Raw genomic sequence first — 16,694 nt, 5'->3', positions numbered from 1 at the left:
GATTTTTACTAAACTTGGTAGATTAACTCTAATTGGCAACTGGGTGGCGCTATAACAACAGAAAAATGCTCAAAAATGGCTAAAATGCAACCGATCGCTGTGGCTCCCCCTGTGGACCAATGTTGTTGTTTTTTTCATGGCTCCCCCTGTGGACCAATGTTGTTGTTTTTTTCAAATTTTGGTATGACTAAGTCATGGTATGGTATGCTGTACATAATCACGGAAACTGTCAGTGTGTCATTCTGTCTGTCCCACGTTTTTCTACTCACTGACGTGGTCAATCTATGTGAAACTGCACATAGGCATTGAGGATTGGCATAGGTAGAAGGTGACAAAGCTACCAATGGGTATGGACTAGTCTTTAGTTATTTTGGTATATACACTATAAGACTAACAACAGCAACAGTTTGGATCACAATCGGAATTTATGAAACCAGGAGTGCCGTCATCATGGCAGTTTTACCACTGCCTATTCCTGCTGGACTGCAGACAACCACTCACTGTCTGAAAGGTCACAAAAAGTCAGAGGTCAGAAAACCTCAACCTTACAAAACATTACTACTAAAACATTCCCATTTCATCTTGCAATAGTTTTACCACAACTTTGCCAGAGCAGCCAACTAAAACTCAGAGTTTCTTTGACCAAGACAATGTTTGCTTTGACTAAAAAAAGGACCAGCTCCAACACAGCACCTCTGACATACTATCATTCAGATACAGGTAGGATAAGACTGATGATTATGCACACTAATATCCCCGCTAACATTTCTGTGGTTCCCTGAAACAGCTGCACCGCTCCGGTCTGCCCCCTCTCTCCTCTTCCTCCTTGTAGCTTGTCTACTGACATCTGTGGAATCTGTGTCAGCGCCGCTCTCCTGCAGCCCTGTAACTAAGTAACGTGCCCGTGCACACATTAGCGAGGGCTGAGCCGTCATCCGGCCGGCCCTTATTGTTCCCTCTGCTGCAGGAGGCGGAGAGGAGCCAGCTGGGACTTGGCTGACCATAAATTGCAGCGGGTTATGGCCATTGCAAAGAGGGGAAGTGGGTAGTTAAAGAATGAGATAGCGTTATCTGCCACCTCCCTGCTGCTGCTGAGTATCAGCAGGGAAGAGCTGAGAGCAGCTGATAGTGACATGCCGGGTGCAGCTTCAGAGGATGTGTCTGTCGCTGCTGTAAACCATCAGCACCATAATGACACGTACACCAAAGCTGTGATGTCACACAGGAAATTATACAGCCTGGGGAAAATGTCAATAATACAGACACATTCACTACTCTTTCATAACTTCTGCCACACGGAAACATGTTGAGAGTTTGGGGACGAACACAAATCGGCCAATATTGATCATGTGTATTGAAGCCTTCTCCTCATCATGTAGCCTTATTTAACTTTTATTTAACAATATCATATATTAACTTTTAGAGTTTTAGAGAAATTCCAAAATGGGATGCTTCTCTGTCAAGTTCTGCAGGTAGAGACTGCCTTTGTTCTCCTGCTCCTTTCACCACACTCAGTATCTTTGCCTTGCGTCTCTCCCTCCGCGCCCTCTTAGACTCTCCTGTATCCCCCTCAGAGGGGTGTGCCTCTTAGTTCAACCTCTTCCTTCACATAAGCAAAAGAAATAGAGTCATCCAATGTCATATCATCGTGCAGATATCAATCTGGGTGAAGCAAACTAAGACGTGAAATCTTGAGTGCTCCAGCACAGGTCACTGGGAGGATTTTGTGAGGCAGTTTTTCTTGCTGTAGAGGTGATGTAAAATATACGTAGGCAACATAAATCAACAGCTACATAAACACAGAATAATGAGTTCACGACTAAGGCCAACCGACAGTCCTGTACAGGTCACTATGATACATCAAAAAAATGGTCAACCACTGTGGTCCTCTAGTTTTACGGCAGTTTGTGACGGCAGACAGAGCAGCAGCAGCAGTTTGTGCAAAGCAACCGTAACCGGACTGAAACTGAAAATGTGGGCCCAATTAAAAATAATGAGCTACACAATTTAACAAAGGTTTGTCCGTCAAATTTTAGTTCAACACTGATATCCAACAGCCTCCAGACAAACTCATCTGGTGACAGAAACCTGAGGACAAACACTCCACATACGCTACATCAGTTCTGCACGCTGTGTTAACATCCTGTTTCTTTATCAGTTTTAATTTACGTTTGCAGGGCCCCATAATATCTGTGAAGCATGTGTGGGGTGGGGATAAGCTACAGAGTAAACCTGAAGCACCCAACACAACCTGTAACCTAGTACTGCATGTGTCTATGACTTCATGTTGTGCACATGTACAGACATGTGCACAACATGAAGGACAAAAGGTTTGGCCTAAATGTGTGTGTGTGTGTGTGTATTCATGTTAGTGTCATGCCTCTTTGAGCTGGTCGGCGCTGCTCCAGGATGCAGAGCGCTGGTGGGTGCTCCTCTTCTCTCTCCTTTCCTCACTCCAACATCCAGGAGTCTGGAAAGAACATCACAGCTACACATTACTTTACGCACACCTGGATCTGAGCTTCTTTAACAGAGTTATCACTGATTATTGAAGGATCAGTCCAATTTATTATAATTTGAATGTTATTTTTGTACTTGTGGCCATTGATCCTATAAATTATGATTAGATCATATTGACTAGTGTCTGTCAAAGAAATTACTGAAACCTTTGATTATTCCAGCGATGGATTATCAATGTGACAAATTCATAGAGGACACATGGGCAGACACACATGTGCATACAAACCCACAGTGAAAGCTGAGCTGGGCTCTGCATAACATTGCGTATTGTTTAAAAAAAATTAGGATACCAATACCAACACCAGTTTCCTTAAAGTGATACTGATACCAATAGGGTTCTTCATTCGACACACATAATGTGAATAGAGTGGCGTGTAGAAAAGCCATACTGTCAAACATTCAGATGGCATCTTGGCTTGCATTTGTTAGCAGCAGAACTTACAATAGTGAACTGCTTCATAGTAAAGGCCTCAGTGGCCAGCCGTCAGAAAAGGCTGCCAGGTGAGCTGCCGCTAAAGTTAGCTCAGCTTGTTTTTAAAGCAACACAATGGAGTTTTTTAGCCCTCAAAATATATATCCAAGATCCTTGTGATGTACATCAACTCACAATAGGTTGGATGACACGTCCGTCATTGCTTGAGAGCGTCTGTTTCACTTGCACTGGCACTATGCAGTTTCGGGGTTCGAGTAGGAACCCCGACACAAAAAGGACTACAAAATTTGTCTGCTTTACAGCATACGTCATATCCCTCTCCTCTCTTTAAAGTAGCGTAGCCGAACTGAGGTGAACGAAGTTAGAAGTGGTTGTCATGGCTGAAGCGACAAAGAAAAGGAAGAAGGTGAATGTGTTGTCCGAGGAGACAAAGAAAAGAAAACGGGAGAGCGATAAAACAAGAGCTCAAACAAAAATTAATATTGGCCCGGCTTTCACACGCTGGCAAGAGCTGAAAGAGGAGGAGGGATGCCCGACCGATGGTGACCTGGCGCTGTTACTGCTGTTACCCTCTACAGAGGAGACTCACTGTCTGCAGGTCAGCTGCCTAGGGTACATTTTAAGATAAAGTGTTAGCCTACATACAGACAGCTTTAATTTTAGTTTGTCTTTAACACTTTGCTGTTAGCACCGCAAGCACAATGTGCTTGTGTCGACCGCGATCGTGAATCGTAATAGACTGAAATATGGCTTTCTACATGCTGATCACATGTATTGATAAAGTATTGGCTTGTGTTTTTTTCTGGCTAACCCTGGGTGTCATCTCATTTTCTACTTTTTTCAGTCTGTCTCTACCTGTTGGGAGCTAATGCTAGCTAGCCAGCTGTCTGCAGATATCAGATATTTGACTTTTTAATACAAACTTTCTTTATGGAATTTGTTTAGGTTAGGGGATTAGGTTAGAGTTGACACCACAGGAAGGTTGATGACTGGTGGATTATAAAACCTATCAGGCAGGAGTGTGAGGAAGAAGACATGAGTCAAACAGCAGTGTCACACATGCACACCATCACAATGACGCCTTTGTATCACTTCAATAGTTAATAATAAAGCTAAGAGCAAAGAGGTCATCTAGCGTTTGAAGCCCCACAGATGCGTAGGTGGTAAATGTCACACAACCTGGAAGAAACAGGATGTATAGACCAGTGTGTGTGGGGACATCTGAGGTGGAACAGCGTGAGATGATCACAGGGCAGGAAGGTGTGGGCACAAAGAAAGTCAAGCATGACACAAAGCAGTACTACTGTGGCATAGGCAGGGCTCTAGACTGCAACCAACATGGTCACATATGCAACCATTTTTTGATGAGTGTAGGAGTTAAAATATCGTGTGCATCTTGCATTCATGCGAGTGCATCGTGCAGACTGAAGCCTCTACTGACAGTGACAAACAGAGAGGCAGCTGACTCATATAAACAACGAATACATCAGTATCATCCTACACACTGCCTCAACTGTCCAATTCAGAACAGCAGCGAATAAATACCTCTGCTTTCTCTTTTCTCTGTCACCAAAATGCCACATGACCTCATCTCTGTAGGGGATACAGCACATGTGGGGAAAAGGGGTGAGGGAGTTGTGCTCACCTGTGTGGACTTATCTTTCATACAAGATGGGTAGTGCACATGTGGGTCACGAGGCCACTGCCCAGTGAGGTAGGGCCCAGTAATGGTGCCCAGGGAGGAAGTCCGCCAAATGGCCCCCGAGCTCCGCACCTGCTGGGATTTTGTCCTTTCAGCTGCACAGATGAAAAGACAAGACAGAGACACGTCAGCTCAGTGTAACACGACACTAGTAGCGACACAGGCCTAGCACCTTAATCTGAAGCTCTACACGGCTTTTTGCTTCTGCTCTCATTATTTTTATTTTGTGGTACATTTCAAGCAGAAAAAAAAGATCTGACAAACCCCCTGTGCTCCACTAGTTAGCCACTCGCTGGTGAGCACCGTTGAACACTCTGCAAGGCCCTTCTCCTCTGGCTTCAGCACTCCGGTGGCCAACATTTGCCCTGAACCTGATAAAAATATCTCACTGACATACCAACTTCACACAGACCTCAGAAACTGCTGCGAGGCTTGTGTTTTCACTGACGGCCAAATATAGGGAAATATTGCGCAAGTGTGACTTTGCTGAATCTGAACTACTCCTTTAAAACACAAAGTCACACAATAACACAAAACAAACACCCATTTTACCTCAGTTTTGTTGGATTCTTCGTTCACTGGAGGCACGCGAGAAAACGTTTTCTTCACAAATTAAACGTAATACAGGGTGAAAATAAATACACAGATTCATTGAGCTCCAACAACTGCCAAACCCTTCCATCTAAATAAATACGAGTGTGACAGTTTCTCACAGTCAACATCGTCCTCTGAAACATGCACTGTGGGAAACATGTTTTGTAATAACCGCAATGTCATATTCTGAAGCCTGAAGAGTAATGACCACACCTATGCGTGCTCACACATGACACCTCATCTGGCCAGTGTCCCTGTCGTAATCTGGTGTACTGGCTTCTGGTCCAACAACAGGGAATCCTATTAAACAAGGTAGAGGGCGAGGTCACTTTCTACATATCCACAGGATTACAGGTACACTCCAGGGACTAAATTAGACTTGGAAGTTATTTCCCATATATGTTAAGTAGCTCAACACGGCAGCTCCTCCTTAGGACGACTTTTCTAAACCAGTACTTCAGTGAATCTGCTATAATTATCTAACGCACAGCGCCAGAGCCTCCACTGACATGATATTGTCTTTATTAATCAAGCATGTGATGTGTCATGAAGAACTGAGAATCTGAGGCTAGATATGTCTTTCTATGTATTAATGTACAGATGTGTTACATACATATATCTCAGGACTCATCGTACTGCGAGCAGGCAGTTAATTCCTTCTACCACTTCTGTCACTGAGGCGAAATTATCCCTTGTTACACAGGCTGCAGGGACACACATTTGTAGTTAAGGCACAGTGTCATAAGGGGAAATACAAAGTTACTACATTGGTTAGGTGGTTAATAATTATAGTTAGGCTAATCATTTAAACCGCTACCCTCACTGAGATCAGGATCTCTCTTCAACAGAGAGCTGTGTGCAAAATAATAAATATCTAATTCAACTGAATAACTGCATGAAAAGCCAGCCTTATTGTGAAGTGGCAGATATTATTATTTATTCAGTAAATAAAAGAGGGCCCAAAATAGACCTTTGCGGGACACCTTTATTACCATTAAGCACACATGGTTTGGTATCACTGGAAGCCCCAGCTTCAATGATTCAATAAAATCTCAAGGTAACAATATCAAAGTATTCTGATTGGTGGTGTAGCAGTGTTCATGTTTGGCCAATGTGCTGTAACATGGTGTAAACCCAAGCAGAAACTTCAAGGGCAGAAAAATGAAGTCAATGCTTAAGACCCCCATGCTAAAATGCCCAACATTACAGCAGAAATAAACACGTTTACAGCCAGGTACAAAAAATGGTTTTGGTTTCTATGGCTACTTTCCCCATTCAGCACAACTGTATACGTATGAGATGAATATAACCCCATATTTTAAAATTAATAAAAAGCTTTTAAGGGTTGAAACAGTGTTTAAAATCTTAAAATCTAATAAAATGTTCTAAAGGCTTTCATAATGTTTTGATAGGCTGAACTAAAAAAAAAATCTGCTCGAGTTTTCCTTCTTCATGACTGCATTTCTTTTTTACAGTGTTTTGCTATCACATATTTAAGAGTTAAAACCTTGTAAATAGTGACCAAACAACTTGTATGCAAATGTTGGCAAATAGCTTTTGAAACTTTTATGCGAGCTTTGAAAGGGCAAACCTCAATGTTTAACAAAAATACAGAGGTGTATATTTGCACTGATACTGCAGACTGTTCTTTCAGAGCTGAGTTTACAACACCTACTTTGTCAGAGGTTTGCCCACACCGCTGCGAGCTTGTGAGTCACGTGATTTCTGGCAGCGCTGTCTTGCAGCTCTGGTCTGACACTCTGAAACACTATCGCTTTGTACTGTAAAGCGTGTGGGGACTTCAAGGTGCATTCAGGTGCACCTTGTAAACCCTGAAAAGTTGTTTAAAATGGGAAAGTTTCTTTTTTTTCCACGGCTGAAATACATATATCTGTCATGTATCATGTCATATCAACAATGCCTGGAGGGATGCACTTATTTTTAGCAATCTTACCATGCTCCCAAATCTCAGCAATTATCTTGATACAATTACCAGCGTTAGCAATAACAGCCTAAACTGTGAAAATCAGACTCGTGTTACAATAAACCAGAACTAACATTTAATTAAAAAATCCAATGTAGGTGTTTTTCAAACACTATCTGATAAACCAGCCACAACTTTACTGTTGGACTTTGAGATGCACAGTAAGCAGTAAGAAAAATGCAAAACTACTGGCTACACAGCACATCAGCATTTTGTTGGTTAAATAATGTCAACAACACAAACCAAATATGGACATCTGAAAACTAATCCTGTTGCAAATCAAACTGTTTTTTAAGATTTCATGGCTCAGATAAAACGCCCAAACTAAAAAAAGGCCTACTCTACTACTTCCTGTCATCTGATGAGTGTTTACATGACCCCAGTGTGCATGAGAGCTTCAGTATGCAGCCATCATCACACCACTGAAGAAAAACAGACACTCTTGAGGTGTTGTTCTATGCACAGTATTTCCTCAGGGATTTTAACGATTTTTGGAATAAAAATTTTAAGTTCCAGCACTTTAACTTTTGATGCTTCTACAATTCCACAGTGGTGACTGAAATAGCATGTGACAGCGTGTAATTATACACCTCCAGTCACCATTTGAATACAGGTTTTTTGCTCAGTTTTCATTGATTTTTTTCCATTGCTTCATTTATGTTTCGGCATAGTCAAATGGCTGGTAAACTAAAAGATATTACTGGCCAGCAGGACTTAACTGACTGTAATTTTATTACATTCAAAGCTTCTGTTTAGGTTTTCCAATGAAGGTTCGAATTTCTTACATTTTTGATCATGTCACTGCCCTGAAAAACATTAACAAAAATAAAACATCTCTACTGCTGATATCTCCAACACTGCAACTCACACCAAAACGATCTAGACTGATAGAAAGCACTACCAATGACGTAAAAAATTATTTTTTAACTAAGGATGAACTGTCCCTTTAAGAAATTATGTAGGAATATTATTGGTAAACACAGCTCCAGCTTTATGGGAGTAAATGGTAAATGAGCCACAGCCGCCTCTGGAGTCGGCTGTCTTTATACTAAATGTTCTGCTTTGACATCTATCATTGTGATGTGTAGTCTGCTATAACCCTGCAGTAACATCTGTGGTCAGAGGTCGCACCGAGGTCAGAACTAAACAAGCACAAGGACAAATTCCTGACCCAGTGGTCAAGTAGCAGTCCATCTACGCCCTGCCCTTGAACGAACCGTTTTAAAACACAAAAACACAGACAAAGTTTTTAAAGATTTCTGTCAAAATATACACTCTTTGTATGGTGTAGTCCACCAACTCCATGTACGTGACAAAGCATCTTATTAAATGTACACTTAAAATAACATAAATGGAACACTTTTGATTTTGCTCCCATTTTCACAACTTTAAAAGTTCATAACGACAGTGGTTATGTCATGAGGTTTGCGATTTGCGTTGGCTCTGTGGGCAAAGTAGACCCACCGTAGACCTCAACAGCCTGTTTTGTGAACCAGTTCAGGGTGTGGGGGTGTTTTTCTGATAATGACACACTGTTAGTGTCAGTAGTAGACATGTTGAGACCAAGGCATTGCTTCTCTGGCTCACGCTATATCAATTGGAACGAATACACAGGTGCATGTCCCCTTAACATAGACCAGTGGTTCTCAAATGGTGTGCTGTGGCACAGGTGTGCTGTGGGATTTTGTGATAACCACACATTACTATTGCAATATTCAACTGAGCATGTGCAAAACATTATCAATCAATCTTTAATTGACTGTATCAGTATGTTGGGTACTCCCATTACCTAATAAAGGGGCAAACTCTAGCTAAAATTGTGATTCAATTTAAAAAACCTTCACGGGGAACGTATTTGTCGCCATTCATGCGTGGGAATTATAAGTGTGTGACGCATCTAAAGCCCCGATTGGCAGCCAAAAGGAGTGGGACAATGGATTGCTTTATTGTACAGAGTATCGTGAAAGCTACCTGCACAGATATAAATACAGGTGAGATTTTGGCTTGCCCTTTGGTGTACCTTGGGCAGAAAAATTTGAAAACCACTGCCATAGACTATACAAGCAATGGATGCATAAAGAGAACTGGATACAGCGTGGAGGTGAGGCCCCTTTCATTTCTATGAAAGCTGCTCAGTGGCGCATGAAGCCAAAAAAGTTTCACACGTATAAAATTACCCGGACCGTTCGCATTCTTGGAGCAAGCACACTAGAAACTTTCCCAACCCAAGCGGCTAACTTCAGGTATGAATGGGGACAAAATGATTTAATCGAGCTGCTCTACTGACTTTCAAAATGTTATCGGACTAAATTGATCAAATTCTGATGAAGTGAGTCATCGTGTGGGGGTTGTGACGCTCAAAAATGTATCCACTGATTTACAGATGTCTGTTTCACAGTCATTACGTTTACATGGACAGTTTAATTCCACTTTCATTCAGAATGAAAGGCCATTCGGATTAAAAGTGTTCATGTAAACGGTCATTCCAATTTAAAGTTAAATCCGATTAAAGGGGGTGGTTTATTCCGTTTGTCATTCCGGATGAAAGAATTTTGTGTGCATGTAAACGCTCATTCCTCTTTAAGGGAGTAATCACACCGAGATGAAACGCTAGAAACGTGACGTCAGTAAAACCATTGTTTTCCTATGATACAGCGCGTTCATTCCAGTCTTTCTGTGCATGCTCGTTTCCTTGCCCTTCTGGCGCGATGACGTATATAGCGCGCATAGCAACAGGCTGCATAGCAACGGGCTGCATAGCAACGGGCTGCATAGCAACGGGCTGAGATAGAGCAGTCGGACTCGTTGCACTCACCGGTTTCCATACGCCAAAGCACGGTCTTCTATCTCCCTTCTTCGACCTTCTACCTCTCTTCTCCTCCTCAACAGACGAAGCATTAGCAGAACAAGGTTGTTGTCGTACTGCTGCTTCAAGAATATAAGCAAAACAAGCCCGAAAAAGGCACTAAGAACGGCGTCGTCAAGCATCTTGTTATCCGGAGCGAGGACTACAGTGTTTTCTTCCGGTAAACGTAAACACGTAACATCTGCTCCGCCCCCTATCCAATCAGAAACCTTCCCTGCCCCAAACTTTGCGCAGACCCGAATAAAGGCAATTAAACTGATCTCCCGTGCAAACCCTCATTCGGAATGAATATTTCTCATGTGAACTACCTGGAAAAACTTTAATTCCAAATGATTTCATTCAGATTTATTTCATTCTGAATGAGAAGCCATCATGTAACCGTAGCCAATGTAAGTCAATGGGAAAATGTCTTTTTGGTATCAAGTGATGTGATGTACCTAGAAGTTAGAATTCCAATGTTTCGCCACGACGAATATTAGCGACAATGCCCAGTGCAGAAGCACCTGACTTGGCTACCTTGCTAGTGCTGCCACCTAATGGAGATACAGACAAATGATACATTTCATCCGCCCCATCACTTAAACCGAAGACATATTTGACCAACAACAAGTTCCGAATGTTGGGAAATTCAAGTACTGAACCGTTTTTAATGGCAAAAGATCAAAAAGGACCTAAATTTCAGCACCCTGTGCAACACTAGGATAAAGTGTATCATCCTGTGCAAATACTGTAGTGCTGACCAGGACGACACTAGAGTATATCCAGTGAATCAGTAGAGCCGCAGGCCTTGTGTGATTTATACAACCACAATGTGTAAGTCTTGTTGTGTTAGTTACAGTTGCTCAGAGCTCGTCTGGACTCTGGGTTCATTCTTACATTTGGGTGATGCTGAAAACCTTTTTGGAATAACAAGGTCATCCGGCATGACTTTGAGTCATATGACCATCTCAAACCGCAGAGAAACACTCCCACCAGAGGCTCATACATTATTCAGAAAGCTCTATTTAAAAGGACCATTTCAGAGTTTTTGCACCTCATTTCATACACAGAATTTGTCACAGTGTGTCATTCAATATGACACTGTCTTTCTCCTGTTTTCTCACCCCTGCACAATGAATGGCAGTGAATGGTTTACAGTAGGGAGGGTTAGGGTTACACATAGTACTCATACATAGAGCATCTACACTATGTACAAAAACAATCTTCTTTCTCATTCTTGAGCCATCTCTTCACAGGTTATATTGTTATGGATCTTATAAGGTTCTGTATTTCAATATCATGGCAAATAAACATTAGCCAAGATAAAGACCAGTCATACCAGCATTTCAAACTGCAAAAAATAAATACCTGAAATCACAGACCTGCTTACAGAGGCAAATTAAATTTTGCATCTAGTTTAAATTCTGTAAACTCTGACAAACTATGTAAACACTATCCCTTTCTAGACTGGGGTGCTAACGACTCGATGCATTTTAGTAGTCTTTTACGGCTACCAAAAGGTACTCAACGAGTCTTTTAATCGTGGAAGATATATCATATTTTTCACACCAATAACAATGACTAATTCTTGTCAAAAACATCTCGAATTCAATGAGTAAAGCGTTAGGCAAACTAATGTAGGCAGGACATGGAGGTAGGTGAGACAACAGAGTCCTCGACTGGCTCTGAGAGGCCGTTTGCAAATGAGCTGTGATCTGATTGGACTAAACCCCGAGCAGGCTCATCTGTGCTGGAGATACTGTTTGACTGCTGTAACAACGGAACTACTTCCATGCAGGGACAGCGGGAGTCTTTCCTTCTCTACGAATAATATTTGTATACCACTGGAATTACTAGAAATTCTGTTTATGTAGCATGGCGTAACGTAAAAAACAATTGTTCAAACAAATGTAAGCGTAGCAAAGGTCATTCGGAGATAGCAGAGCAAGTCAGTAGTGTTTGAGTGTGTGTGTGTTCGTAAGGAGTGTGTTGTAGAGCTAGAGTGACAGCAAATGCCTTGAAAGCGTACAAGGGAGAGCGATTGGAGCAGAGTTTAGATTTAGGCTAGCACTTAAGATAACAGGTAAATGCAAAGTGGAGTTTATAGTTTGTGTGCTAATAAATGCTGCAGCTCCTTTAGAAAGAAGTTTCCTGTGTCTTGTCTGCCTTCAGGACATATGTGCTGTAGATGCAATGCCATTGCTTTATTACTGCACCCTGCTTAAACCACAGATGAGGGATTAGTCGACAACGATACACCATGTCGACGAGTGATTTTGATAGTTGAATAGCCAACTAATCGACTATTCTATAACATCCCTGAGCTAGACTCGGCCTGCAGCCTCGTGTCTATGACCGAATCACAGTTGTGCTGATGTCCAGTGCAACGGCACTCACTATTATGTCATATTGCTTAACTAGCTCATTTTTTGGCCACATGGGGGCAGTGAACGCAGCTGTGAACACACATCTGATGTGTTATTAACTCATTAAGATGTTATGGCTGCAGTTACATCTACAGTCGCCTTTTCCAGCAGATACAGAAAACATTAGAGTGCAGAGTCATGCCGAACTTTGTCACCAATTAGCTGAGATCATTTAAAAAACTAAAACCTTGCTGCTGTCATTTTAGCACTCCTGGTTCCCTCGTCTTGAAGTCAGTGGATTTTTTGAACGGGTTTTTGGTTAGATGCCTGAAATAAGGTCTTTGGTTAACATAATCTTAAGATACTTTTATGTTTTGTTCTACAACATCAAATATGTCAGTAAATGAATTGAAGTGAATTCAGAAGCTTTTATGTGTCCTCAAAAAGGGGGTTGCTAACAAGTTGCTAAATGAGACAACAGAACGTCATCACGCTGAACACAGCTTCACAGCCTCATTGTGGTGGCAATGTGAAGTCAAGTAACCGTGGTGACGTTTGTTTAAGGCCTAACATTAGCTATTTACCTCTGGTGATTGAACTTAAGCTTCAAAAATCATAAAAGTGATCATTTGTTAAGATTATCTTGCTGAGAAAAACGTGTAAGTATCATAAATGTCTGCCACAGGGCTTATTTTCAGCAATGATCCAAAATCCAAAGGAAAAATCCCAGAGGCGTGTGGAAAAGGGAGCCAGGGTGACACTAACTTCTGTGTTGGCCTACAGAAAAACGTCATCCCTGGAGCACTCTCCCTAGTCATTAGTTCAAGGTCTAAACAGTTAAATATATATTCAGCACCATACTTGCGCTTGGCTATGTCATCGAGCTAATTTGCTGTCTGTCTCAAGTAGCTGTCCGTTAGTCACCCACTCTACAGCGGGAAACAGCACTTCAAATACAAGCTCTGTGCCAGAAATTCACTGTACTTAAAAATAAAGTGTGTTTTCACAAACGTTTGTGAGTCACTTGCAGTCCATTCAGAATGGATTCACAACCCACTTCTGAACCATGACCCACCAGTTGGGACCCACCGCTCTATAAAGTTGGATGGCGTTACAACAGTAGCTGGCTGCAGTGTGCCCGCCCCCTCCATGTTAGCAGATGGGACATGAACAAACTGAAATATTAAAGTTTCAAATGTCATTTTAGGTAGTTCTTCTTACATTAATGTATGTTCAATTCTTTCCTGATAAGTTTTAACCTAATTAGTTATTTGATGGTATAAAAAGGTTGATTGACAGGTGTCAACCTGTGTGTATGGGCGGGAACTAAATACAGTGGCTCCACTTCCTGATCGCTACTGTGCAAACTTTGGGCCCAAAAGCGCAAGATGGCTGTGGCTTAGCTTTACAATAGGTATAAATTTCCCATCACACAGTCCATTGTTAATATAAACATATTGATTATTGCAGCTTTACATTTTTGTATTGACAGGTTAAAAGTATTTGTGACTAATGACTGTAACAATATAAACAGATTTAAATGTCCACAGGACTAATGTGAGATAATGTTAGCTCATGTACGTATCTATCTAATAAGTCAGACAGTGATGGCACTAGCAGCTTTCCGTAAGCTTTCTCTCTGTGTGTTTATTGGCTGTTGGCAGTTGCCCAAAACACCATGCTAAGTGCCACCCTGGCTTGATTCATGCCCCACCTTGGCCACCCCGATCAAATTGCCCTGGACGCGCCACTGCTACCAGCATTGATATCTCGGTGAGGAAAGATGCAAAGTCAAGTGCACATAATAGCCTGTGATATCTTCATCCAGAGCAGAGCTGACACATTACAGCTAACAGCTCCTCACATAAATATGTGGTAACGATGTAGTAGCCATGACACATGCTATATATTGGCTGGATTGCAAAAAAAAAAAAAAAAATTTATAATTTGCTGTATTTGCAAGGACATTGTATTCCTCTTTGTGCACAGACACACATTCATTTGCTCATGTATTTTTACATGTATGCATGCAGTTGCAGAGGCTGGCCTGCTTGCCCAGAGGGCTCTGTTTATGTCTCACAGACTGCTAGGCCCCAATGTTGCCATAGAAGCAATGGAGCTACCAGCTGACGACATATTTTTTTCCATTTCAATGATGGCAAACAACCATAATGTTACGAATTAATAATAAGCTGCCAGTGTTCATGGCAGATACTGAAAATCTGACTAATCATCCATGTAATGTGGAGCAGGGAGCCCTGTTTATCTTCGACAGAGTAACTGCATCATCACCACACAGGCATCCATAGCCTCACATATTTACCTCATCGTAGCGAGGATAATGCCAGTGTAATATAACAACAACTGCATCACCTAATTCCGTTTAAATCGCGATTGTAACACACTGGAATAATATGCCAAAACACCCTGAGCTGTGTGTGCTAAAATATTACTGACATCATGATAGAAATTGCAACATAGGTGCGGGACACACTGTTAAAATATATTTTAAGTACGTTATTGTGTGTGTGTTATGTGCCATCTCGATGTTTACAGCGTAAATTATAAAACGCCTAATGTATCATGACCCAATTAGAAAGCTAGCCACCTAGCCTAGCATCTCGCCCCGATAAGGATAGTTAAATCGTAGCTACAGAGAGAACGACTCGCTACGTTGAATCCTGCTTTGGAAAACTTGACAATTCTACGTGTTCTGGTTTACTGGGAAAGTTATATAAGCATTAGACAAATTTTAGGACTTGAGTCTGAATAATGACAGCCCGCTTTACAATTCGGCGTATGTTTCATTTGTGAGACGACGCTCATTTGATTTAAAATGTATGATTTTGAGGTGCTTCGTGTGTTATTTCCACTAGCATCTCTCACCAAAACACAACGTGGCGCCTGATGGCGAATGGTGGGGAAAATTGTTTAAGTTGAGATTATATTTGAATGTAATGATATATAGTGAACTATACCTACGCCGTATTTAAGAGTAGCATGTATTTGTTCGGCTTTGCGTTAGTTTTTATTTTTAAATGCACGTTTTGTGTTAATTAATCGCCGATTTCATTTAATTGTCATATTTTTAAAGGTAGTTTGGCGTGACGGGCGAGAGAACGACACTTAGCCAAGTTAGCTCAAAGCTATCTGAGCGATGATGGGTGCGTTAAGGATACACTTCATTTACTTAAAAGGACGACATTACCTTTGGAAACAGGCGAGTAGGGAGAGCGCTCTGGTGAGCTCCTGCTGTCCGGCGGTGAGAGTCTTTGCCTGGGGACCAGCCTGCCGTCCGAGCCGCTTCCACCCGGGTTGGCGGGACTGGAGCAACGGGACGTCGTTGGTCCTGTGTTGCTCCCGGCTACTGTGAAGGAGCAGGAAGCTGAGCGGGTTGGGCTGAGCTGATTTCCACGCAAAAGCTGGTACGGCACCGTGGCGCGGATAGGCTGCAACCGGACCGTGGTGGTGTTGTTGCTACAGGAAGGGCAGGAGGCTGTTGGGGAGCCGCTGTGTTTAACCCGCTGCTGGGATGAGCTGCCTGCTGCTGCTGCTGCTGCTGGTGATGCTGACATGATCTGCCAAGTTCAGCTGATAAAGTTGTTTATGTAACAATATGAGTGGCAAAAGTACAATGACCTGTTTAACAGCTCACACCCTGACTTCACAGTTTCACAGCACACACCTACACGCTTTCCATTTTCACAACTTTGCAGCTGACAAAGTTTCTCAAGTTAATTCACGACGTCCCAAACAGTCTCCACTTTACATTTCTGCAATGCTGGCGACGAAAACTACAAACTCACAGCTTCCTTTTCCCTCTCTGAGCACAAACACAAACAACCCACTGACCCTGAACTAACTGTGCCTAAAAGTTGCCACCACTGGATCACTGTAGTCAATTTAGTCAATGTTGACAATCTCTCGCAACTCCTGACTGCCCTAACACAATTTCCAAGACAGCAGTTGTCAGTTTGCACAACTTCTGACAGCAGAGGTTGGGCCATGGGTGGGACCAAATCACTACGACTACTTTCTGATTGGTGCTGGCTACTTCCTGGATGTGTCAATGGGTTGTTCATTGGGTGTGTGGAGGGTTTAACCAATATAAACGAGTGGTAAGTTAACCCGAGGTGATCTCAGGGTCTGCTATTGGTTGGTGACCACTGCATAAAGGCCATAAAGTGAATTTGTATTATGTGCATACCCTACATGTGCATTTCAACAGGATGTAACATTATAACTTGAGT

At 42.1% G+C, this 16,694-nt stretch overlaps 1 protein-coding gene across 4 annotated transcripts in view; it reads right to left on the bottom strand.

The window, feature by feature from the left end:
• The window catches only part of glcci1a (glucocorticoid induced 1a), a 25,972-nt gene extending 9,573 nt beyond the window's left edge, over nt 1-16,399 (bottom strand). For 3 of the 4 annotated variants that reach the window (XM_050033871.1, XM_050033873.1, XM_050033874.1), the window contains exons 1-3: nt 15,653-16,399; nt 4,599-4,750; nt 2,381-2,470 (exon numbers count right to left, since the gene is read on the bottom strand). In XM_050033871.1, the coding sequence (XP_049889828.1) occupies nt 2,381-2,470; nt 4,599-4,750; nt 15,653-16,019 (609 nt within the window). In that variant the 5' untranslated portion in view covers nt 16,020-16,399. The remainder of the gene's footprint in view (nt 1-2,380; nt 2,471-4,598; nt 4,751-15,652) is intronic. The other variant, XM_050033872.1, reaches the window with a different exon arrangement.
• Between the last annotated feature and the right edge of the window lie 295 nt (nt 16,400-16,694).

This window comes from Epinephelus moara, chromosome 22, assembly GCF_006386435.1.
Source record: "Epinephelus moara isolate mb chromosome 22, YSFRI_EMoa_1.0, whole genome shotgun sequence".
Taxonomy (NCBI): domain Eukaryota; kingdom Metazoa; phylum Chordata; class Actinopteri; order Perciformes; family Serranidae; genus Epinephelus; species Epinephelus moara.
Note: the sequence above shows the minus strand (reverse complement) of the source record. Positions and strands in the feature narration are given on the sequence as shown.